At 38.1% G+C, this 26,792-nt stretch overlaps 1 protein-coding gene across 4 annotated transcripts in view; it reads right to left on the bottom strand.

Annotated features, from left to right (window-relative positions):
• Positions 1 to 26,792, bottom strand: part of LOC145693608 (phosphatidylcholine:ceramide cholinephosphotransferase 2-like) — a 391,824-nt gene that overhangs the window by 134,468 nt on the left and 230,564 nt on the right. The window contains exon 1 of one of the 4 annotated variants that reach the window (XM_081769771.1): positions 9,196 to 9,470. The exons of the other annotated variants lie outside the window; for them this stretch is intronic. Coding sequence (XP_081625897.1) covers positions 9,196 to 9,254 — 59 coding nt within the window. The 5' untranslated portion in view covers positions 9,255 to 9,470. Of the gene's footprint in view, positions 1 to 9,195; positions 9,471 to 26,792 lie in introns of those variants that run through there. 4 annotated transcript variants of the gene reach the window in all.

The following is a 26,792-nucleotide window of genomic DNA, read 5'->3' as shown; positions in this document are numbered from 1 at the left end:
GGTGAGACAGATATGACAACAGAAAAACATGTCTTTCATCATTTCAAAAGTACTACGTATCAAAGTAAAATAAATTGTCCCAGTCCCCCGCAGGATCCCAGACGGGGTCCAACTCAAAATTTTTAAATTGAAAGGGGGGTCAACTTGCATATCGTATTAAAGTTGGTGTTAAATAAAAGAAGATAAATCAAGTCGCGACTCCCTACGATAAGCCTGTGCAAAATAGCGGTGGGTCAAAATATCAATACAATCTTCATTGCAAAGTTTATGGCCACTCGTATGAATCTGAAACGGTGGGATAGGTGTAGAAACAAAAACACGGATATGTCGTTATTTCAAAAGTATAATGATTCAAAGTAAAAAAAAAAAAAAAAAAAAAATGTTCCAGGGTCCAAGACTGGGTCCAACTCAAAATGTTGAAATTGGAAGGGGTTCAAGTTGAGTATCGTATGAAAGCTTACATTAAGTGAAAGAAGAGGAAACAAGTCTCGACTCTTGATGGAAAAAAGTCTATGGCCACTCATATTAATCAGAAACGATGAGACATGTGTAAAAAGGAAACAAAACATTACAAAACAAAAAACTACAATGTATCAAAGGAAAATAGAAATATCCCAGTTTCAACCTCAGGATCCCAGACGGGGTCCATGCAAAATGGCAGCGAGTCATTTCCTTTCCATTATTTCAGCGAGTATTTTACTTTCATACGTTGTACTTTTGAAATGATGGAATACATGTTTTTCTGTTGTCATATCTGTCTCACCGTTTCAGATTTTTGGGGGTTGCAATGGACCTTATGGAGACGCTTAAAGATGTTAATAAAAATGAGTAACGTGCTACCCTTATGAGACCTCCCCAATTTCGGTAACCGGTTTTGATCTTACCTTGACCCAAGCTTTCAGGAAATATATACATCACCCCCACTTTGTGGGTTCAGGTTCAAGTACATCAGGTGTTAGTAAAAAGCTTCCTGTGGACAAATTTTTAAACGAGCTACCAGCATAGACAATCTGTAGAATGCCAAAGTTACTTAAAAAAAAAAGAGCACACTGGAGCTTATAGTTTCATTTCAGGTCTGTCTATCTCTCTCTCTATTATATATATATATATATATATATATATATATATATATATATATGTATACAGGGTCTGCCCTGCATGAAACCAGACTAGCTCTGATGTGGCGCTCTCTCGCGTCGCGCTGCGAAACTAACTGCCGGGAAAGGTAGCGGGGGACCGTAGCAACACCACGCAAAAGTGTTGAGTCTGCTGCGAGCAGTGGTTCGATGTGAATCGAGTGTTGAGTGAGACGTTGTGCGAGTGCTCATCGTTTTCCACGACGCTCAAGGCGTCGTCCACAACGAATTCGTCCCACAAGGAGCGACGGTGAACGCAACTTTCTACGTCCAGGTTCTCGAAAGACTCCGCAGACGGGTCGCCCGCGTTCGAAGAGACATCGCCTACAACTGGACCCTGCACCACGACAACGCGCCCAGTCACACGGCAAGGATTGTGCAGGAGTTTTTGGACAAGAAAAAAAAATATTTCTACGCTTCCACAACCTCCCTACAGCGCTGATCTGTCCCCGTGTGACTTTTTCATCTTCCCCCGGCTAAAACGAGACCTCAAAGGACGTCGATTCGAGTCTATCGAAGCTTTTCTAGCTGCCGTTACAAGGACCCTGAACAGCATTTCACAAGAGGAGTTCCAGGGAGCTTATCTACATGGCAGAATCGTTGGAAGCACTGTGCAGATGCCGGTGGGCATTATTTTGAAGATTATTAGTTGAAGTTTATATTACTTTCTATACATCTAGTTCCACAGCCTTAGTCTGGTTTCATTCAGGACAAACCCTATATAAGTATTCACCATTACACTGTACACACTTTTGCATCCTCGAAAACCACTTTTGGAAGCAGTATTGCGGGTCTTTTTCTTCAAGTGTTGAAAGTTCATTCTCGTAAGCCACTACAGCTTCTTCAGGGCTGCAAAATCTCTTCCCACGCATGCGATCTTTGATCCTGGGAAACAGGAAAAAAATCACAAGGGACCAGGTCAGGACTATACGGCGGATGAGTCATAAGTTTTATCTACATAGATTCTAAAAACTGAATTGTGATGTTGGCCGTGTGTGCGGACGCGTTGTCATGATGAAGCAGGATCCCACGCAATCCAGTTCTTGGACGCCGTCCCCGAAGCTTCTGGAACACTTTTGTTAGGCAAACAGTGGTGTACCACTGAGTAGTAAAGTCCTTTGTTCTTCAAATGGAACAGTTGAAACATGGACAGATTTGAAGAAAGTTGCGACTATCTTCTTCCCCCATACTTCGCGGTCGCTTCACTTTCGTGGGTGGATTTTCATCTGGAAAGATCCAAACTGTAGACTGGCGTTTATTTTCAGGGTCAAACTGATAGATCCAAGTGTCCTCATCAGTAACAATGTCAGAGACGCGTCGAGAATTGCCTCCATCAAATTTTGCAAGCATTTATTCACACCATTCCACACGCATGCGCTTCTGCTGTTCAAAGTGTGAGGCACCCAACGAGATGAAACCTTCCTGAGCCGAAGATGATCATGAAGAATTTTTGTTACTTGCGATCCAATATTCACTGTAGATTCGATGTCCTTGAAAGTTGTTCGAGGATTTTTTTTCTCGAATAATTTGTTCCACGGCGGCAATGTTTTCATCTGACACAGCTGTTGCCGGACGTCCAGCTCTCTCTTCATCTTTAAGCGATGTCCGGCCTCTTCTGAATTCACCAAACCACCGACAAATTGGAGCACGGGAAGGAGCAAGGTCCCAAGATGCACCCTGCAAACGGTCAAGGTTTTGTGTCTCGTTCAAACCACTTTTGAAATGTAAAGGATCATTGCCCGAAAATGTTCCCTTTCGAGCTCCGTTCTAGACAGCCGAATACTGCTCACATCAACAAACAAGTGAAGGCGATACGACCATACCGATAAGCGAGGCGAGTTGAAACTTGCTTCGCTTCTTCGCTCTGGATACCACTACCGAACGCAATTGTTGGAATTCAAATACTGTGCCACAACAATGCGTATCTCAAAACTTTCGTAGTGGTCCTCGTACATATATATGAGTGGGACGAAAAATCATGCTCCTCAAACCATGATTTCACTGTTTTTGCAGCGTGACAGGGTACCAAATCATCTTGGTAGATGTCATTACCATCAGGGAACAATATTTGGGCCATGGGTAGAACCTGGTCCACCCAAATGGCCTCATACAACTTAGCATTCATCATTCCATGCAGGGCTATGATAGGACCTGCAGAAAACCACGATATCACTGCCCAAACTGTAACAGAACCACCCCCATGCTTTACAGTTGGGAGCAGACAGTCTGTATCATAGGCCTGCGACAGTGTCTCCATACGTAAAAACGATCGGTTGTTGGAAACAAGGTGAAGGTCGATTCATCGGACCACATTACGTGTTTCCACTGCTCATGAGTCCACGCCTTGTGGTCCTTTGCACCACTGGATACGCCTCTTCGCATTTACTGCTGTGACCAGGGGTTTGACGATAGCGGCCCTGCCATGAATTTTCATTTTATGAAGTTCCCGTCGCACTGTTTTCGATGAAACCGGGTTCTGTAAGCCGTACTTGAGTTCAGACGTAATTTTCATTGCAGTGGTCTTCTTTTTAGCTGCTACAATCCGTTTTAATGCCCTCCGGTTCCTATCTGAGAGGATTGCCTTCGACCACTTTTGTGCTTTTCAGACGTCGTTTGCCCATGAATTGTGTGTGCACTCGTGACATTGGACACAAGTCCATTTCGATACCCCCACAATGTTCGCCACTGTTGCCACTGAAGCTCCAACCAGACGGGCACCAACGATCATGCCTCTTTGGAAGTCTGTCAGGTCGCCCATTTTTCCGCACCACTTTCACACCACGACACTCACAGGTGAACTACTACTGGTTACTGCTGGCGGAAGATGAAGGTCCACATGACACATTGAAAACAAAAAACGATCGGCAACCGCAACACGTGTTGTACAGTGGAGGGCCAAACTTATGTGTCCTGTATGAAGTGTTTTTTAATTTTTTTTTGTGAATCCCCTGTTTATAGTGATGAGAATGAATGAAATGGTGGAATGAAGAAAATGAGAGGAAATGGGATAACTTCCAAAAAAAACATGCACATAGCGTTTGCAATTTTTCAAATGGTTGGAAAATAATGAAGAAGGTATTTCCCTCGTCTTTAACCTGGAGTGTGAAAAATATTGTGTCTTGCTTTGCATGCGCTCCTTCTATTCGTTACGTTCTTTCTTGTATCTCTACGTAGGCCTATTTGATGTTGAGTACATAACGATACTTTGTTTAACTAGTACACTAAATGCAGTAAATAGCTAATTGACAATTTTTGGTAGCTGAATAGGCCTCAAGTACAGTAATTTGTAATTAAAAGAAATAAAGAAAACTTTGTGAGTGCGTTTGGTTTGAAATCCATTTACTGTAGGTCCACTTGCACATAGCTTCGATGCTAATAAGGAATCAACTCTATAAAGCAAGAAACAATTCTGCACGGTTGGAGAATACTATTGTAGCAATATAATGTGTTAAAACGTAACAACTCCACATTCGTCATTATATAAATCTATTAGATAGGCATTAGGCATTAATTGTGCTTTGAAGATGTTTAAGAGAAAAATTGACATGATTTTTGATAAGTTTTACTTTGACAATAAGTGAAACAACCCTGCATGGTTGGGACACGATTTTCAGTATTAAAAACATGCCATACTAAACTGAACAGACGAAATATGTAAATGAGCTATATTAATCACTTCTGCAACTTCACTTTTTCGCCTAATGAATTATACTACTGTTCTCAAATATCCAATATTTTCATTACCAGAGCATTGCAAATAAAGTAGAAACACAGTAAGAAATCCATTCAAGTTTAATTTCCCGACTGTAAACGTGGCTTAGGAAGGCAGAACACTCAATTAAATGTCACTGAACTAGATCTTACAATGAATTGATAACGAGAATCGAAAGTGGAGCTCTTTAATTTTGCAAAAGCACTGTGTATTCGCTTCCCACGAGGACGTATTGGAAGGAGTTTTCCTGGAGCATTGATACTATTGCAAGGTCGGAAGTTACGGAAACGACAAAGAACTGTCAGTGCACACAGAAAAGATACACATAATTAAATATGTACAAGGTTTCACTGTAATAGTTCAATGAATAAGTGACAGAAAGCAAAAGCTGCAGCTATTCAGCCTTCGTCAAACTAATAGAAACATTTTACATATTTTTAAACGTATAAAATGCGGATTGCCTATATCAGGTAACATCAAATTGGAAGAAAAGTGGTACAATGATTTCCATGCAATCATGGTATTCACAGCTGATTCCCCAAATCTATTTATCTCCATGGTTCGGATCCTACTTGCTAAGACAAGTGGCGTGGGTCTTTGGAGGCAAGATAGGGTGATGGAGAACGGCCTATACTAGTAGGATTGATCTTACATAATGGTCTATGTACACGCCAACTGAATTGCAATCAAGCCTCTGTCGTGTTCGGAGTCCACATTAATAATAAACCCAATCTTTCATAACCTCGGCGTTACCTAAGAAAGTGAAACTAAAATTATAACCGCAACATTATAACTTCAGCTTTGAAGGCAATCTGAAATACAGCTTTATCCTGTCATCTGTGATTTATATTTGGATCTACATAGCATTATATAAAATGATATTTATTTTACACAGCTCTGTGAATATTTATAGAATAGAAACACTTGTTGAGATTTGAAGTATTGTCCATGATCTCTAAATAAAATCCAGTACACTAAAAATACCATTCAATGTAATCTTCATTCTCTAATAGGAATTCTATTAAGAGTTTCGCTACACGCATAGACCCTATAATTTGAAGTACTCACTAACTACCTCTATAAAAAATGCTGCGGAAGTACTGCAGGATTCTGTAGCATGTATTTTTGGACAGAGCATATATTAGTTCCTTAGTACTCTTGACCTGACTAATGTAGGCCCCACAGTTTTGGAGCTATGGACCTTTAAAGTTCATTTTTTCACGTTTTCGGCAGCCTATAACTCCGAAAGGAAGCATTTGTGCACCCAGGTTGGTCTATACTTTTTGTCTTATCTTGGTGTCAGGATTCACCTCCCAAACGTTGTCGGTATTGTTTTGAAACACCCTGTATATACACAGACAAAATCTGATCTGCATCTACTTTCATTTTATATTCAACCTCTTAGGATAACCTACGATAGAATAAGAAAAGTGTGGATAGAACACATACTAAAATATTGAAAATCATTAATTCATTGAGAAATACATTCCAAGTTATAGCAGCTCTCCCCAGTGGTTTAGCGGCTAGTGCGTGTGCCTCTGGTGCATGTATTCCTGAGTTCGATTCCCAGTGATAGTACAAAATTTAATTTTACAATCATTTACTGGCATTAATCATCTGTCTCAGGTTAAATGACAAATGGGCATATATATACACAGGGTGCAACAAAAAGGTACGGCAAAATTTCAGGGGTAGATTCCTTATGAGTAAACAAGCAAAAAAGTTTATATGGCCATATGTCGGGAAATGCATCGTTACAGCTATGGGCATTGAGCCGGCTGACAGTGTGAAATAGTCACATTCTGGTCGACCCTCAATGTGACTCAATTTAAACCTCAATAACTCAGTCCCTAATTAAGTTAGGAAGATAATTTTTGTATGAATGTCTTCTTGAAGGACGAAGCTTTCCGCTGATGTGCACTTTATACATGTAGGGGACTGTACTTGTGCTTATATGGGGGAGGAGGGAGAGAGCAAAGTTGGCCAATTTTTTAGTCTCATTTTTTGACGTAAGACTTGTTCTACGAATATGGCGTGTATTACCATATAATGGACTACTTCATTGCTTCACATATCAATTTTTATGAGTGTCTCCCCAAAGAGGAAGGAATGCAATCCCTAAAATCCTGATGCAAAAACAAAAAAGGCAGTACTTTACCCTCCTCCTTCCGCCGTGGTACCCCCCACATACATAAAATTCATATAGGCAGAAAGCATCATCCTTCTGGAAGACATTGACACCAAAATTATCTTCCTAACTTAATTAGGGACTGAGTTATTGAGGTTTAAATTGAGTCCCATTGAGGGGCAACCAGAATGTATTTGACTGTGAAGCAGCTCAACAGCCGTAACACTGTAACGATGGTCATATAAACTTTTTTGCTTGTTCACCCATAAGGAATCCACCCCTGAAATTTTGCCGTACCTTTTTGTTACACCCTGTATATATACACTTTTTTTTTTCAAGATATGAGGAAAGAAATAGCCATGTGAAGCAAAAATTGTTACTGGGACGACAATTTGTAGTTTTTTTTTTTTTTTTCAAGATTACATAGAAGCAATACTGTGTGTATTATACCTACTATAACAACATTGCATTATACTTTTTGGGGGCACGGCGGCTCAGTGGTAAAGCGTTTACCTCTGGTGCGTGGGATCCCTGGTTCAATCCCTGCTCGCGCCAAGTGGACTTCGTGGTGGACAACACTGCATTCGTCGGTTTTCTCGGAGTTCTCCCGTTTTGCTCCATTTTATTCATTCCACCACTGCATTAATTTCTCATCATCACCACCTCCTTTAGCCTACCCGGCATAATTGTGGGACGTAAAACTGAAAGATTTCATTTTCATTAATTTTTTTTTTAAAGTTCTTTAGTATAATGATATAATGTAAAATTCATTATTACTGTATATTTTTTTCGTTGTGTGTGTTCATAACATCGTATAACTACCGGTACCTTCTTGGGCGAAGAACATGGGTAGACAATAGTTTTGATCTAAACATCATACGGTTACTTTACTGTAGAAATTTTAATCTCATCATAGAAGAAGTCTCAAAATAATAGGATGTTAAACAATATTACGAACCTTATCATTTCACCACAGAGATTACCCAAATCCAGTTGTTTTGGAATATAATTCTTAAAACACATAACTACTTGAAAATGCACTTATTGATATTAAATAGAACACTTAATCTTACTTAATGTATGTTATCTCTAAACCATTTATTGACATAGTTTAAGATCTCGGTTAATAAGTCACTAAGCTCGAAAGATAATGCGTGATGTCAGGTCGAGTAGTATAAATGCATGATTTATTATTTTAATTGGCTACTAAATCAGTCATTCAATTTATTGGACGGAGCATGCCGTTAACATTTCTCGTCGAATATTATGACAATTCCATTATGAAATGAAATGAAATTTCTAGTTTTACGTTGAACGTATATGCTCTAAAAGTTTAAGGAGACTGATGTTTAATAAGAGTGATTATACCATATGACCTGTTGACATGGGAGAACACCGAGATAACCCACGGACATGTTATTGTGCAACACAAATTAACATGACCTGGAGTCGAACCACGGACCCGTCGCATCACAGGTGCGTGCAAAAATCCCAAAATGAACTAAAAATTGTATTCAAGGTCGTTCCCATTCTACTTGAAGATTATAATCTCGTTAAAAGCTCATGAAATGTTTTCCTTCTTCTAACTGGGAAACATTCTTGAGTGATTGCTATTCTAAGAAAAGATGTAGAAAAGATATGGCTCAGACTACACACAAGTTATTTATTATCCCTACATTTATGAGTAACACAGAAAAATTCAAAATACCATATTTGGCCTTCCATTTCAAAACTTGCTTATCAACGAATTTATTTGTGATCCCATAGCAACAAAACACAAAATAGTATACATACGAAGCAATTTTTAGTTTTACGTCCCATGCTCATGCACCTTAGGCTAAAGGAGACAGATGACGAATGAAAGTGAATAATTATGAAGGAGCTGATGGAATGAGAATGTAGGAGCTAACGGCAGAAATTTGAGAAAACCCATGGATACCAGTTTACCACAAACTCCTATGGGCAAGATAATTATTGACAGAAATCTCACACAGATTAAGGATATGAAGAAATAATTATACTACTAAAATCAGATTCTAGTATTATTTAGAACGAAAGAAAGTTTTGTTTCCCATAAAGCCAGACGAAAAAAAAAAAAAAAGAAAAGAAAATTGTTAACAGCGATAGCATGAGGTAATCCTAAAAATGAAATATAGATTACACAACTTCGAATGTTCGATTCTACATAGAGAAAATGAATTACAAAAACCTTCTCTTACCTTAACAAGGCTCGTCTCCATCGTTCTCCAGTTTCTATCACTACAAGCTGAAGTTTCATGACCTTTCACCTCTTCGGAGAACGCTGGAAACTACCGGCATCAAAGCGGAGCACTAGCACTCCGGTATAGCATCCCAAGAAAACGTGGTGGTCACACACACATCCGAAATAAGTTTCAGCTTGATTCAAACACATGTACCATTCATGTCAATTATGTAGTGCGTGAAATTATTGGAAGTCATGCACTATGAACGACCGACTCAAGAACCGAACAGGAAAGAGATCACCACACTGCTGCACTCTTGTGGAGAACACATGAACTGGCAGAATAAATGAACAACTGTAGTGGGGAACACTGGGATGAGCCAGCTCAGGCGAGAATATCTCCGAGGAGACGTGACGCAGGAATAAGGGGCGTGGTCGAATGTCTTTCTTTAGGGAATGCAGCCAAACAATTAAAAGGAAAAGTAGAAAAAGGCATGAATCGCTTAGTACATCTGTACTTAAGTTAAACTTCTCCACTGTACTAGCCAGGTATAGGTTCTGATTAAATCATTAATGTATGGGCATCATTGTAATCTGAACCGGATATTTTGATTTTGCTCGTTCAATATGTTGTCTTCTTTAGCCCAAGCGACGAACTACTACAAATACCAACATTGGGAAACTTCCTGCCTCATCAACCACGGCGGAGAGGGAAAAAATCTGATATGCGCAATATTATTGATTCTTTTTCGACCACCTGTTGATGCTATTGAAGCTCTTTAAAGTGTACGTCAACAATACACCATATCAAGATGATATAAGTGTCTGATCAAACAAGGAATGCTCGCTTCTGCTTCAAAGGCGATGCGTTAGCAAAACAATGCAATACTGTATCTTACTTGTTGCATGAAAATACTCCCCTGCTACAATGAGTACTTTCGTGACTTAGTTTCTAACAATATTACAACAACAAGGCTTTCCTGTAAAAGTATTGAACTAATTTAAGCCAGTAAATTAACATTATTAATCAGTTTGATGCAGTTTCTGGCTGATTTAAATGTTATATACACGATGCTCGAAAAGGCATGTTCAAACTTCAGGAGATGATACCTCTAAGGACAAAAGTTCTACATCAACATATACATGATACCGCGCCGTTCCGTTCCATACTGTGCCAAGTGTTCGACAATATGTTCATTAGATAATATGATGTCCACGAAAAAGGTGCCAATGAATGTAACATGTACGAACTGAGATGTTAGCGAGTAGAAGTGAACACCATACTGTACAAATATGTCGCTGTCTTTTCCCGACAGATGTGTAACATTTCCAATGATACGTTCATTAAATTTTGGTCCTAGCGCACGTTGTCATACCATCTACCTCCGTTTAATCACACTTATAGTACTTTGGTGGCTATTTCCACTATTTCTAACATACCAACGTGTCTCTCAGGCTCACTGATGGCCTGTCTGCCTCTTCTTCCTAATCCTTCGGCGTGTGCCGTGTCTTTTGGTTCGCTCTGTATGTTTCCGAAACAATGTGTATATATTGATAAACTCCTCAGAGGAACCATTTGCTTAAGTTTGGACATAAGTTTGCGAACCATTCTGAATGAATATGGTAACTACTAGATGGAATAAAATGTATGCAATTTTATACAATGTGTGCCTATTCTTCATATCGAGAGGAATAAAATACAAAATATCTAAAAGTAAAGAAATGAGCGTAATAAATAAATAAGGACGAGAACATCTTTACCCTTTCCTGTAAGGTAAGGCCGAATATATATATATATATATATATATATATATATATATATATATATATATATATATATATATATATATATATATATATATATATAGATAGATAGATAGATAGATAGATAGATATGTAGACAAGTACTTTAGAATTTAGATCAAATACTGATGTGTCCTATTATCGTTGTAACTATTCTGCCATCACTGGAGGTTACCTGCCACAACTTTAGAAGATGGACAACGGCTCTCCATTGATCTCATCCTTTTGCACCAAGAGTTACTCTTTAATGTAATATATTAGCATCAATACTCTTCCCCTACCTCTTTCGTCTTGTATCACACTCCCTACCAAGGCAATTTCATTTATTAAAAAAAGTCTCTATCATTTTGAAGTTAGCCTCTCTTCACCTACTTCTCTCGATTCTTCCCCACACCCACGCTTTGATCGAATTAAATAATCTCGTTACTGTTTGTTAATGTTTGCATATTATATTGTGTATCAACATATATACACCAAATGCCGTCTCTTTCATATACTGCAGTAAAACCTGATTTACCAAAAGATTTATCAACAGTGGAGATTTACTTAAACTTTTAAGAATCAGAAGAAATAGCATCTTTTAACAAAACTGTCGTTGTATATCTCGCTATGCTTATAGACCATTCTCGCAATTAAAACGATTTCTGCGCACGAAAAACCAGGATCAGAATGGAAGAAATTTATCATGTTGAAATAAAAGAATCACATGGTATCAAATTTTCCATTTCGTGCGGAAATCAGTTTGCATCAAATAGACACTGTACATGGATTAGGTAGAAAATGAAAAAAAAAAAAAAAAACCTTCAAAATGTATTATAATGATACTTGTAAGTTTGAATGAGATACTGTGGCGTCCCTAGTTTAGAACTGAATAAATACTGTGGTGTTATAAATTATCGTAAACATGTAGGTTTAAAACATGTAATAATCAGACGCAGATTGTAAGAAAAAGCGGGTGGCAACACTATTGATCTTGTGGTTTTGGAGAGATGTTCAACAACATTTCCCTCATCGCCATATCATCATACAAAATTTTAGCCTTTGTTATCTATTAGTTTATATGTTACAATGGCGTCCCAAGATAATAGATCACCCAATATTATATATATACACGATGTTAATGAACTATACTAACGAACTGTAAGAGGTGATTCCTCACATCAAAATAAGAGAAAAAGTTCATAGGATTTCAAAACGCGCTATTTCGAACTCGGGAAACAGTGGAGTGGCAGTTCATATCGGAGTAAAGGAAGTCATACACAACTAACTAACTAACTAACTCTATGGCCTATGGAACCCGGAGGTTCAATGCCGCGTTCACAAAAGCTCTCCACTGACTTCTATCCTTAGCTAACTGCATCCAGTTTCTACTCTGTATTCCAATCTCTGCGAGATCCATCTTAATATTGTCCTCCCATCTGCGCCTAGGTCTTCCTAATGGTCGTTTTCCGATTGGTCTTCCAATCAAAACTTTGAAAGCGTCTCTACTTTCTTCCATTCTAGCTACATGACCCGCCCATCTAAGCCTCCTAGACTTAACGACCCTAACAATGTTGGGTAAACCATATAAATTATGTAGTTCCTCGTTATGAAGTTTCCGCCATTCCCCATTCCCGTTCCTCTTGGGTCCGAATATTCGTCTCAGGATCTTGTTCTCAAATACTTTCAGTCTATGTTCTTCCCTCAGAGTAAGTGACCATGTTTCGCAGCCATACAGAACAACAGGCATGATTATCGTTTTGTATATTTTAAGTTTCAAATTCCTCGACAGAATTCGCGACGACAAGAGATTTTGAACCGAATAGTAACACGAATTCCCTGCTTTTAGTCGACATTTAATTTCTCCGTGAATATGATTTTCCTCTGTTAATATTGATCCTAGATATTTGAAAGTATCCACTTTATCAAAAGTATTATTTAGTATTTTAACGCATGCAATCGAAAAATGCATATTTCATCAATGTGTAATGGGTGTGCAGGAAATTCCCTACAACGTATAATTCACAGACATGCTCTCAAAAGAATTTTCAGGTATGTTCTGATTTCAAGATTGGTTCAAAGTAGTAAAAGGTAAGCTTTGACAACAGACGACATGGAATGCTTCGGCGGGAAGTCGAAGTGTTAGGAACGTCTGCATCACAGTTCCTCGTGTTCGGAATAATACGTATTTACGTCCTACGATGTATTTTGTTAGAGTATATTTCGTTTTTTCCCATCAAAACGCGTGTTGTGAGGTTCTGTTTCACGTTTGTAGATAGAAAAATAAACGTGAAATATACCGTGACAAAATACATCACAGCACGCGTTATCCCGAACACGAGAGATCGTGATGCTGACAGTTCCTAACACTTTCGACTTCTCGCCAAAGCATTTCGTGTTTCTTGTTATCAAGGCCTATCTTTTGCCTAACTTGAACCCACCTTAAAATCAAAGCATGTCTGAAAATCCTATTGAGAGCATGTCCTGCACATCAATTGCACATTGATGAAACATGTATTTTTGGATTGTGTATGTATGACTTGCTTTACGCTGATATGGACCGTCACTCCAACGGCCTAGCCGCTGTGGAAAATTGCTTCTTCTGTGATCATCGAAATCAAGTAGTGCCGGGGGTCTGGTTAAAGGAAAGATAGCTGACACTTCACCAGATGACGTTCGCATTGCGGCACCCATTGTTAGGACAATTAAGAGCTACTTAAAGAATTAGCAAGCTCAGTCTACTAGAAAGCTAGCATTAACGTCCGAAGGCATGCGTACCACAAGCCAGTTGAAAGGCCCTGCCCCTCCTGCCTTAACTTTCTATTTATTTATTTATTATTTATTCAAGAAAGATCTATTTTTTAAAAATGATTTTCTCCTTATTACGTTATAATCTATAATTAGACATTTGCGTGACCACATGTAGTTAGTTGCCTTTTTGGGATCACCAGCTTGGGCCTAACTGCAACAACAAACATAATGTACCTATCATGAGCAATTTTATTGTTAAAAATATATCCTACATCAGAATCCTATATCCTACATATAGACTATTTGTCTCAACTCCTCTTTACCTCAATATCCAAGCAATATTTTATATCAAACACTCAAAATTTATACAAAAATCAAGAAAGAGTTAACAATAAGGAGCTAATGAAATAAAATCGATCCAACAGTTCAAGCTAAGGATATGAAGAAAGTGAATGCTCCTGCTCTCTCCTATGTAAGGGTTTCTATGTCACATTTCAGACAAAAACGAATTCTTAAAAATGGATTTCGAGGTCTCCTTTTGAATCCACTCGAAAGAAACGGCCTCGACAGTACGAAAATACTACTTGCATAATGTTGTAAGTACAATACGCATGGATTTTCTGGCACCACTGCTCTCTTCGAATGTTTCAATAAAAGCTTCCTGGTTCACTGGCTGGTTTTGCAGTCGGGAAAAAAGTTTCGGTTCACGGAAAGTTTGCGATTGCGTGCCACTATGTCGGGATTTCCGATCGATACTTGTACGTACACCAGAAAACAGAATAGGAGAAACTATGAATGAACGTAGAAAATGGGTTAGGTACAGAACACGCCAAGATGCTTTCTGATCAATCTCACCTTTCTTCCAGCTGAACGTAGTTTCTATGCTAACATTTCAATGTGATAAGCTATTATGACAAATGATGACGGGTTCAGACACTTTCTAAGCAAAAACATAGCATATTATATATGGTATGTATAAGCAATACTGAGGTTTTATGAGTTTAAGGGAAGTTATAATAAGAAGGCCACCACTATCAAGAAGAGTTTCCCGCGAATTGAAGATATCGGTCTTGATTACTCTGATATCGGATTTTGGCCGACACGATTAGGACAGGATGCAAATAATCTAGATTCATTTGATGACAGTTTGTTCAGTTATATAATATCAATTAACTATGTTTGTGGAATAAAAGGATTATAACTTTTCTTTTATTATGTTTTCAAAATCAACACGATATTTACGGTTTCCCGTTGTTTGGTGAAAGTATCCCAATCGTACAATGTTTTACCAGATAATGAAAATTCTGAATTGAAAGTTAAAAATATATAAATAATAATTTTCAGAAATTTGCTTTTGTTTGCGTATGAAATTCGTACAACTCTCTTGTTCCTCTTATATATGCCAGGAATTACACTTCAGGTGAGAATAACGATGGACGATTCTTGATCAAAACTTAAGACTTTCAAGCTATGAAATTGTGAAAAGTGATTAACGTAACAATCTCAGAAACTGAGAACACTAATATCTGTCCACAAGGCTAGTAACAAACTATGGTGATATTCCAACAAGCGAAATTATGAATGAAAACGGAACATCCTTAATAATTATGCGATTCCTTTAAATTCATATAGCTGTTACTGGTTATTTACGTTTAATGAAAAGATGACCACAAAAATTAATGATACATATTATTTGTATTATCTATTCACGAAATCATGGGTTACAGAATAGATGCAGAAAATGAGAGAAAGGAGGACGTGGAAACAGGTTGATATAGAAGAAGGCAGAAAGATATACAGGAAGTTAAACAACGAGCTACGAAGAGAAACAGACAGAGCAAGGAAAGAGTTTTAGAAAAGAAAATGCATGGACATAGAAGAATTAGAGAGGTGGAAAATATGAGGATATGTACAAGGAGGTGAAATCTATGGAACTTCTGAGGAAACAAGGGTGTATTAAGATGACAGTAGAAAATAAGAACAGGAAGATAATCAGCGAGAGAAGTGAAGTCTTAGGAAGATGGAAGGAATATGTTGAGGATGAGAGATGGGAGCAGGGACAGACCGTGTCGCCTACATATTGAAGCAGAAAATGGAAATACACAAGGATGATAAAGAGTTTAGTATTCTTCAGGATGAGTCTGAAAAAGCTACCTCCGAGATTAGGAATGGAAAAGCAACAGGATAGATAACACAACAATCGAATCCACTGAGAATAGAGGCAAGGACAAACAAGAACTGTTACGACACTGCAATGAAATATATAGAGCAGAAGAGCGGCCGAAAGACTTCCGGAAGACGATCATTATACAAATGGCTAACCTAGAGAGTTGTGAGGATTATAGAACTATTAGTCTCACATCACATACAGTACAAATTTTGCTTCGAATACTGAACAGAAGGTTGTATGAAAGAACAAATGAAAAAGTTAAGAAGGGACTGTTCAGGAGAGGTAAGGGCACAAGAGATGCAACTGAATTATTAAGGGTAATCAGTGAAAGGTTTATGCAAAAAGAGAAAGACGTACATATTCTATTTATTGATCTAAGAAAGGCTTTTGACCGCATGAACTGAGAATTATTGTTGGAAGTTCTAAAGAAGGTTGAAGTGGAATGGAAAGAGCGAAGACTTATAAGAAACTTATATACGAAACAAGTAACTGTTAGAATAGGGAGGAAATGACAGAGGAGAATAATTGGAAGGGGAGTTCGACAGGAATGTTGTATCTTGCCAACATTATTTAATATGTATCTAGAAAAGACAGTGAAAAAGAACCTACATAACGGCTTTTAGATAGGACGTAGAATGATTAGGTGTGAAAAGAAAATCAATAAGGTATTAGAAAACTTGAGGAAGAGCTTTGAAGAACATAGGATGAAAATAAATGTAAGAAAGACAAAGTGTGATCGTGAAATAAAAGCAATGGCGAAAGAAACCTTTAGGAGCAAGAGAAGTTTGTTTTGTTGGACCTTAAATAAAGAGTTGAGGAGAAAAGACTCATAAAATGCTTGTTGTAGAGTATTGTACTGTATGGGGAAAAAATAAGGATATTACGCAAAGATGATGAAAAGCGACTGGAAGCTTTCGAAATGTGGGTGTGGAGAAGAATACAGAGAACTGACTGGGTTGAGCGGAAAACAAATGAGAGAGTGTTGGAAATGATGGAGGAAGAAAATGATAATTTTAGATATTATTGAGAAGAGGAAGAAACTGGTTGGGACATTGGCTAAGAAGATATATCATGAGAGACGTACTAGAGGAAATTGTGTCAGGAAAAGGGGAGAGGGTAAAGGACGCTACAACTGATGGACGGCATCAAAACAGAAAAACTGTACGTGAAGACAAAGAGGTTCATTGAAGACCGTGAAGCATGGAAGCTTCTTAGTTGCGGCAATTGACTTATCCATAATGGCAGAATACCTATGGTGATCATGATAATATTTTATCGGTTTCAGTCATTCTTACGCGGTAAGCGCCAATCTTCCCGGTTTTTTTGGAATCTATTAGGACGCTAGAGGTTTACCTTTAATTTTTCACTTACTACTTTTCCAACAGACGAATCAACACGCTTATCTGCTTGAAAATATACCTAGGTAAATGTCCTTGTGGTCTGGATCATCCAATTCTACTAGTCAAATAAATGCATAATGAGAAATAGTTATATTTATACTGGCTACACAATAACATCGAATTTATTAAGGATACGGAATTCTGATTGTACGAAACTGAAAGATAAACATTTCTAATGTTTTGGACGTACTGCGGACTACTACTCTGTGGTCTTTATCAAGAGTTATAAAACTTAATGGTGTCAATCAATAAGGAACACAACTTCACGATGTCATGCACAAAACGCACGAAAACTGCGAAGTCCTTATTAGAGTGGCGACTGTTCTACTTCTTCTAGTTCCAAGTAAAATGTCCCATTTTGAAGAATCGATCTTGACACGTTTATAGTATTTTGATAAATCCATTTTTTTTCCCCCTAAAAAGCAAATATGCCGAAAATTGTGTGATTTTATCGCCCGGTTGTTTAAGAACGTGGGTTTAGAAACAGATTTGTCTTTAGTGCAAGAAAAGTATTGTACAATCTTTTTTAAAGAAGTATAGACTACTTCAAAAGTTCCTGGCGTTGTAAGCCTTCTATGTCGCATATTTCTTTCTTAAAAAAAAAAAAAGTATGCATATATTGTTATACAAATACAATTCCTCTATCTTTGATAGTTTTGCAGTTTAACGTCTTCAACTCTAGAAACTATTAATGTTATTTCATCAGAAGAACAGAGTATATATTGTATTGTATTTTGAAGTTCCATTTTAAACATCAAAATAAAATCTAGTCTTTAATTGAAACTGCATTTACTAGGTTAAATGCGGCAAATGATAAATAAATGAGAACGGAAATTTGGTGGAATTGTGATATTGACAGGAAACGGGAAATCCGAGGAAAATATCGAGACCAACCCAGGACAGTTTCCGGAGCGAACTCATGTAGTTCAGCTTTCACGTTAATTAGTAGGTCTACGTCTCATATAACCTCGCTGCTGACAGAGACGCTAAAATCAAATCAATTTAATTCGAACCAAGGACTCCTACTATCAGCCGTGAAGATTCTTACTATTGAGCTACTTGCTGTCGTTCCAAATAACTAACATCGAGTCTTTCAGAGATGCAAAACAGGAATTATAGATAAAGTTAGCTAACTTTATAACAGTATTCTGAAACATTTATATATTAACAGAGATCCAAATTGATACTTCACACTGGAAATAATTAACAAAAACAAACATGTTAACCTCAGCATTCGCTTGATAGCACTGAAGAAAATATCTAGAAAAACTTCGACAGCAGCGAAATTCGAATCCGGGACTATCTCCTAACTACAAGCCAACAACGTGAACAGTATGTGTACATCCACTCGGTAAATTAGAGAATGACAAGAGTGATACGATTGTTTATAATGTAAGCTTATACAAGGAAGATCTACGGATTTACTTTGAGTGATTGCTTCAATAAAAAATATACCAGTTTCTGAGTCAACACTTATAGCACACTTAGTGCATTTTAAAAAGACGCGCCTACATGTTAAATGTTTGCAAATTTCGGTGTATTTCCTAACACGAAAAAGCGAATTTATACATACATCGTCCCTATCATCTTGTATTAGCAACAAGTGGTTGCAATCACTTGACAGATGTAAAATTTAATTTTGTAATGGTTACGAATTCCTCGACTAAGTAGCGCCTAACTCAACCACCTCTATAACTGACGACAAAGTTGCTTGCAACTTGTATGGAAGAGAATAATAATTAACAAAACACAAAAACAAGTATTCGCGTGGAGTATTGGTCAAACTATTGAATTAAAGTTATTTTCACGACGGAAGAGGGAGTAGTGTTCAGAGTATATCCCAAAGAGTATTTTCAATTCTACTACAAGTTCACCATATTTATTTATTTATTTATTTATTTTTTGCAAGTATATATACGTGTGTGTGTGTGAAGAAAGAATATGGTATGTGGAGAATATGTTTCTCTTTTATATCCCGGAAATGAATTGGAACATACATATATTATTAAAATATACTTCAAATCTTAGAGTATATTTCATTTTGCTTATGTTTAACAAAATCGATAAAAAAATTTCGTGTAGGCACTTTTAAACCCACAATGGGCAAGCGTTCACCATGTTTGAAATCGAATATTAAATGAATATTAAAACATTACTAGTGGACGTAAACATAAATAAGTATAAAAATCGCAAAGGAGGGTATATAAAATCCTGGAATCCTGTGTGTAGTTTTTTTTTTTTTAAATATTTAAGTAGCAATCGAGGGTAGGGAGCGCGTTGGCGCGTAACTATATGCCTTTGGAACTCCAACCGCTGCATTTACTGACTTCCAACCGCTACTTTATATTGTACACTAGAACAATTACTTATTAGAACAGCACTCGTATTTTCGACAAGTCTCTCTGTTTCTTCGTTTCGAATAAGCGCCGTATGTTTATCTGTAAGAAGGGTTTAGTAGCACGAGCATGCAACAAACTAGGTTTGTCACCACAAATTGATTTATGATCATACGTTGAAGGACCACAACAAGCTAGGAGAGAGAGAGAATACATGTAAACAAACAAGACCGCCCATGAACATCCAGTTGTGCGGTTGTCAGAATGAATTTATTCTCATTACTGAAAACATATTGGTGACAGTAAAGTCTGAACGAGGCCTCAATACAGCAGTATATTTCCTTGTTTAGTCACAGTTAAATACTAATGGCAATAATCACAAAGATTCTTATTTCTAGAAATAAGGAAAACACGACTTAGGCTCACGTCATAGTTGATAGCTGAGTCCAGTTTCCACCAGTTCTTCCTTAAGAAAACTTACTTTTTTGATATTACTTCTACATACTTGTCAGAGAAATGAAGACTTAGTAGAAAGAAAGAAAGAAAAGATGGAGGGAGCTGCGATCTAATATTATATATATATATATATATATATATATATATATATATATATATATATATATATATATATATATATATATATCGTTTGAACCTAAAGAAAGAATTTCAGCTGTTTGAAAATTACTTACTTTCTAGGACTTTGAAATTTCAACGCCGGCAGTGCCGGAGCTATGAGGGAGAAAGATCCTTATTCTTAAATACTTGGCTCACCTTCTCAGTAATGATACGTTGCTACTAACTAAAATATTGAGAAACAGTACAGATTGATAAAGAATTGGAATGTGCAATCAAACATTTTAAATTATTTTTAATGCAATAATCCCTAAGGTGGTAACTTTTGAGTAAACGAATAGAAAAAAATCGTTTAATGAATTTGGAATATACGTTCGTTATTAAACTATATTGTTATTTTTTTATTGTCTTCTTTTCCATTAAGAACCATTCTTGCTTTGTTTAAATCAAGTAAAGGCAGCTATCATTTCAGATTTCTGAACGAAACTAACTTTAAGAAAGACTGTAGTATATAAACCATTTATTCCTGCCATTTTTGAGGCGGTGCATATATTATTTTTTCATGAAATTACTTTCTTGATTTGAATTCGTTTCTTTGCGAAGATTATATATATATATATATATATATATATATATATATATATATATATATATATATATATATGTGTGTGTGTGTGTGTGTGTGTGTGTGTGTGTCCAACAACACTTGCAGCACGCTCTGTCGCCGGCAATTGTTTTCGTTTGGGTTTGAGTAAATTTGGGGTATTTTCGACCAATGTTTGAAAAGGAAAGAAAGGTAAAAGGAAAGATGTAGTTTTAAATTATTTAAAATATGTTGGCATTTATTTGTGGTGTATTTTAAATTGTTAGAAGTCTTTGTTTCATTAGAATATTCTTTCATGATAATTAATTTCCTTGTGTTCATAAACTTGTAACTTAAAAGTAAGTGTCCCCAAAATGGGGCGGTGGGAACGAATGGGTAGGAGATTTCTCTTGAGTATAGTTTTATTATTGCGGATGTAGGAACAATAGGATAGGCGTATTTCACGATGATAACGTATACTTTTGGAGAATAACAGCTACTTCAAGTGCAGGAAAATTAGGCTCGTTTCTAATACTGTGGCAAAACGAGTAATCTAATACCAAAAATAGTAGTAAAACTCAAATTTGGTAAATATCTTCACGCGTACAGTGTTAAATAGGCTCACTGACGTCTGGATATCTCTCGGTCAGTCAATGCCTTTACATTACTATGCCGAAACGCACGCTATCCTTGTACAGTATGTATATATATTCCAATAATGAAAAAAATGAAGAGTAGAGGTGCTTACTCTCAAGTGAGAGAGAGAAGTTTTTGTGCGTTATCGTAATAACAACACAGTTGCATCCACGTTCACAAGTATTGCTCCATTAGGTAAGGCTAAACGGTACGGCAGTAAGGATACCAAGAAAGTAGATATTCAGCAGCCAGCATGCATTACGAACTACAACTCTTATGGGAGGCTTCAACAAATTAGATAACATTGCCAACTATAGCATCAATATCCGAATGTAAAGACGACAAACTCGATGTTCTTATTTTTACAAAATACATTGTCAACAGCTACCTCAAAAAGCGCAGACGGACAACGATCCCAAAACAGTCAGCTCCAGAAGAAACGAGTTATTGATGATATAGATTGGATGAACAGAACTACGTTCCTGTGAAAAGTGCAACACAAGTGCGATGCAACAAATGTCACAATAATACAACTGAAAAGTGTAAGAAGTGTAATGATGGATGTCATGTTAATCCTTTCGACAAATTTCATTCATGAGTGAAAAGGGTGAAGTAGAACCAGTAATCGAGAATGGGCAAATAAGGATTAAGTGTAATTGCTTGAAACTATTTTGTAGAGTACAAATATTGGAAAACACGAAGGACAATCTAGGTCATGTAATATCAGTGGACCAAAGTGGAAGCTGTATTATCATTATTGTATTACCAAGACAAAATATATATGCATCCAGTTTGCATCCATGCTTATTTCTGAGAAGACTACAAAGAAATTTACCTATATTCCGTGTTATATATTCCACAGAATAATATTCCGTGTTTTCTTGAGTGAAACCCCCCCCTGCCTATTTGTTTCCACTGCTCCCAAAATGGAGCATTATTACCTATAAAAATCCCTACCAGTTCATTCCCACCGACCCGTTTTTGGGTCGATCCGCCATATTGTTTTAAATCACCAGAAAAATATTTTGTCAGCACAGAAAGATTCTGTTCACTGACGAAAAGGTGTTCATAACTGAGCAGGCCTACAACGCCCAAAATGACTGTGTGTATGCCACGTCAATTACTGCAGCTGCTAAGGCAGCTCCAAGGGTTCAGAGGGCACATCATTCTGCCTTAGTGATGGTTTGGTGGGAAGTGAGCTACTTAGGCACAACCCAGCTCCATTTTTGCGAACAAGGTGTTAAAACATCTGCCAAGGTGTACCAGGACACAGTGCTAACACCTATAGTGAAACCACTGTCTGCTATCATGTTCCCTGGAGAAAGGTGGACTTTCCAGCAGGATTCCGCTCCAGGCCACAAAGCGAAAACAACCCAGGACTGGCTGGCACGGAACGTCCCCAACTTCATTTCTACTACTGACTGGCCTTCTAGCAGCCCGTTGGACTACAAACTTTGGGCAGTCCTTCAGGCAAAGGTCTGCCATAAACAGCATCCATCTGCCGATAGTCTAAAACAATCCTTGACCCGAGCAGTGAACAATTTTCCCATGGACGTGGTGCGTAATGCCATTGACCAGTGGTCAGACAGACTTCGTGCCTGCATCAGGGCCAAGAGAGAACATTTCGAAAAATGATGGGTGCGTCAGGTGTACAACATATCAATGTAAAACATGACCAAAATAAATTGCCTTGGTGTTAATACTCTCTCTGTTATTCACATTCAAACTTGTGACAGTATTTATGATATAACTAGGTATTTTGTCTTTGGTGAAATATCTTCAGCATAACATCCTTGTTCGGAAAACTTGCATCTAACAGAGTATGATCTTTATGGTCTGACCAGGAATCACACAGCAATAGGCCCTTCGGATCGTCACGTACATGTTCGCCAAGGACGGTAGCTAAAAAACTTGTTATGTGCTCCTTTGTCATTTTGCCACTTTTCCTTGCCTTCACATGAATGTTTCGTGGATATGTTGCTTCAAGTTTCTTTTGAAACACTTGGGCCAAAACTGCCTTGTGGTTCTTGAAAACAGTTGAGTTGAGTTGATTTTAGTTTAGTGTCCCTTTTAGCAGCGAGGCTATATGAGACGTGGATCTACTGATTAACGTGGAATCCGAACCACATAAGCTCCCGTCGGGAATCGAACCGGGGTCTCCCACAACAAAGGCGCGTACGCTAACCGCTTAGCCACGAGGGAGCTCCCTCTTCAAAACAGATTTAGAGCCTGCTAGCTAATTTGCCATTAATTAATAACGCCACGTCGATTGTATTGCTGTGTGTAGAGCCATGCACAGACTGCAACATACCAGTTATAGTTTTCTCGCTTCTGTGAGATAGTGCTGACAATGAAAACATTTCATAATTACATTGACTTTGGTCACTGTTCCGAACATTGTCCACATTCCCGTCTGTTACATATTTATTTACTTCCTCCCAAACTTTTGTGCTTTCTGACGAGTACTATGATCATCTTTTATGTCCTTACGTGTGACGAACGTAGTAATATGCCTGGAAGAAATTACATATACAGTCTTAAGTTTGTAGATAAAAGTAATCGAAGCTGTGAAACTGTCTAGGCGAACCTCTTTAGACGATTCTAGTGCCTATACTTGCAGATGCCAACAGTGAACAGCAGAGCCATACGCTCTTGTTTTATCAAATTGTGACAGTATCGTTTTTAATTGTGACAGCCTGTTTTTCTTGAAGTGAGCTCGATCTCTCCTTTTGCTATTCATATAATCTAATATTACTTGTAATATGATGTACTTCGAATGCACTTATAGCAACTCGTAAGTTTGCTACAGGAGTTGAAGCCACGATTGTAACAGTCTTTATAAGCGTTCTCCAGTATGCTGTCATCAATATCTTGTAATATACTGGCCCGCGACGTTTTCGGGTGGAGATGGTTCGTATTCACTTTCACTCGAAGGCTCCTGTTGATCTGAAGATGAAAATCTTGTACTGCTCGACGGGCTACCTCTAAGTAAGGGTTCCGTATATCCTTCAAAATCACTACCTATCCAGCGTATCTTCATGCATTTCTGCGCCATCTTCATTGTACTTGTGAATTATTATGCTATATTCGCGAACTCCATGTCCTCGACTCCGATTACGTTTCCATATTCAGGATGTCGCAACTTTGCCTCTAACAGTTCGACAACACTCATGGGATTAATTCGCCTCATGATATCGACATACACTCTAACTCACAACGGAACACTCCAAAACAAGGCCTCCTACTACAGCTATACTATCCATACAACTAGAGTAAGTACTTGTGCGTGCAGGTACAAAATGCCACCGTCGAATGACGGTAGCAGACAACAGCTGTGTTCTGCATGGGAACAAAGATGTTCATATTACTTCGACCTCACTCACCCTCGCCCTCGCAGTAGCAGTTGGCCCTCGCCCTCGTTCACCCTCGCCCTCGCGAATGGAATTGTCCATCGCCCTCGCCCTCTTCGTCGAAGCTTTTCCTCGCCCTCGCAATCGAAGCTTGTCCTCGCCCTCGCGGCCAAAACTTGTCCTCGTCCTCGCGCACCCTCACCCTCGGCATCGAAGCTTGTCCTCGCCCTCGCGCACCCTCACCCTCACCATCGAAGCTTGTCCTCGTCCTCGCGCACCCTCGCCCTCGCTGCCGAAACTTGTCCTCGTCCTTGTGCACCCTCACCTTCTTCGTCGAAGCTTTTCCTTGCCCTCGCACACCCTCACCCTCGCCATCGAAGCTTGTCCTCGCCCTCGCGCACCCTCACCCTTTTCGTCGAAGCTTTTCCTCGCCCTCGCGCACCCTCACCCTCGCCATCGAAGCTTGTCCTCGCCCTCGCGCACCCTCGCCTTCGCGATAGGAGTTGTCCATTATCCTCGCTCGCCCTCGCCTTCGTGCTCAAAACTTTTCCTCGCCCTCGCGCACCCTCGCCCTCATATCATTGAGGGCGAGGGTAATTGAGGGTGAGGAGGCCTCGAGAGGGCCTCCTTCGTGAGGATCAGAGCATCAATTATTCAACCTATTTGTTGAATTATTTCCTTATCGTCAGTGGCGTATCCAGGGGGCGATCGTTCCCCCCCCCAGAAGAGGAAACTATTTTATATATACAAATAAAACGCATCCCAGAGTTTGGAGCTCTTAAAAGTAGCTCTAAGTAGTAGTATTACAACCCACCCCCCACCAGAAGTCCGTCCTGGATCCGCCCTTGCTTAACATACGTCCTAAAGAAAGGAAACTAAACATATCAACGTATAACTTACTATGGAACACCTAAAATGGAACAACTGTTACAATGGAGATCTCGGTCGATAGTGATGTTTACATCATTTATCAACAGTATAAAATGCCTTTACTTCAAAATGTTCCTTGAACTACGATGCAAGCATAAGTATTCAGCCACACAAGGGCGGCTCTCATGAGGGTGAGGGTGAAATCAAGGTTTGATGAGTGGCGGTAGAGTGACTGCCGCGGACTATCTGTCAGAATTTGACAGTCAACACGTTGGCCATTCCTGATGTATGTAGCGTAACTGAGGAATTTGAACAAATTCAAAGGGAAAGATCTAAAGAGCTAATTTTGAAACTCCGTCAGCAAACAAATAAAATACTTCAGAACACTAGCAATAATAGCAATAGAACTTACACTACAACTTGGCTTTCGAGACCTGTGGGCTTTTAGAGCTAACTACTGGAAAAAATACATTTTTGAATCACTGTAATATATAAATAAATTTATAAAAAATGAATGTAACTATGTGTGCCTGATCATCACGGTCAATTGCAAAGTCAAATGAAATTACTTTTGGTATACAGTTAGGCCTTAATCCAAATTGGGATGTTATATTGCTTTTATTATAATACATAATATCCTAAGGAGGTAGTGAGGATCCGAATTTTTGCGAAAAAAAAATGAATATCTCGTAAGCCGTTAAACTTACGGAGCTGAAATTCAGTGTATTAACTCTTTATTGAAAATAAACAGAATGTGTTCTAGCATTTTTTTTAAAAATTCTCCTTTATATGGAGGGGGGGTACTTTCTATATATGGAAAATTGGTAGTGTGTTGGTTTGTAAAAAAGATCGAAAACGATCGATGTTATTTCAGAAAAAAAATCAGAAACAAAAAATACAGTGCTTGGCTTCATATATCCATTGCTTTCTGCTATAATAATTGCTGAAGCTTATGTTTATTATATGGAGGGCTCACAGCATAGGGCAATCAACCCAGAAACTTGACTAAAATAGGCATAAAATTTCTACTGTAAGCTTAATTACACGGAAATTTTAAGTTTGGATTGTACGCATAATTATATGGAAAATTTTACACTTTTTTTTTCCTTTTACGTTGGTCTACTTACTTTGATTTGGAACTTTGAAATTTCATCCTTTTTCC

Source organism: Thermobia domestica, chromosome 1, assembly GCF_964235325.1.
Source record: "Thermobia domestica chromosome 1, izTheDome1.hap1.1, whole genome shotgun sequence".
In the NCBI taxonomy this organism is placed as follows: Eukaryota; Metazoa; Arthropoda; class Insecta; order Zygentoma; family Lepismatidae; genus Thermobia; species Thermobia domestica.
The sequence above is the reverse complement of the archived record's forward strand: the minus strand, read 5'-3'. Positions and strand labels throughout refer to the sequence as shown.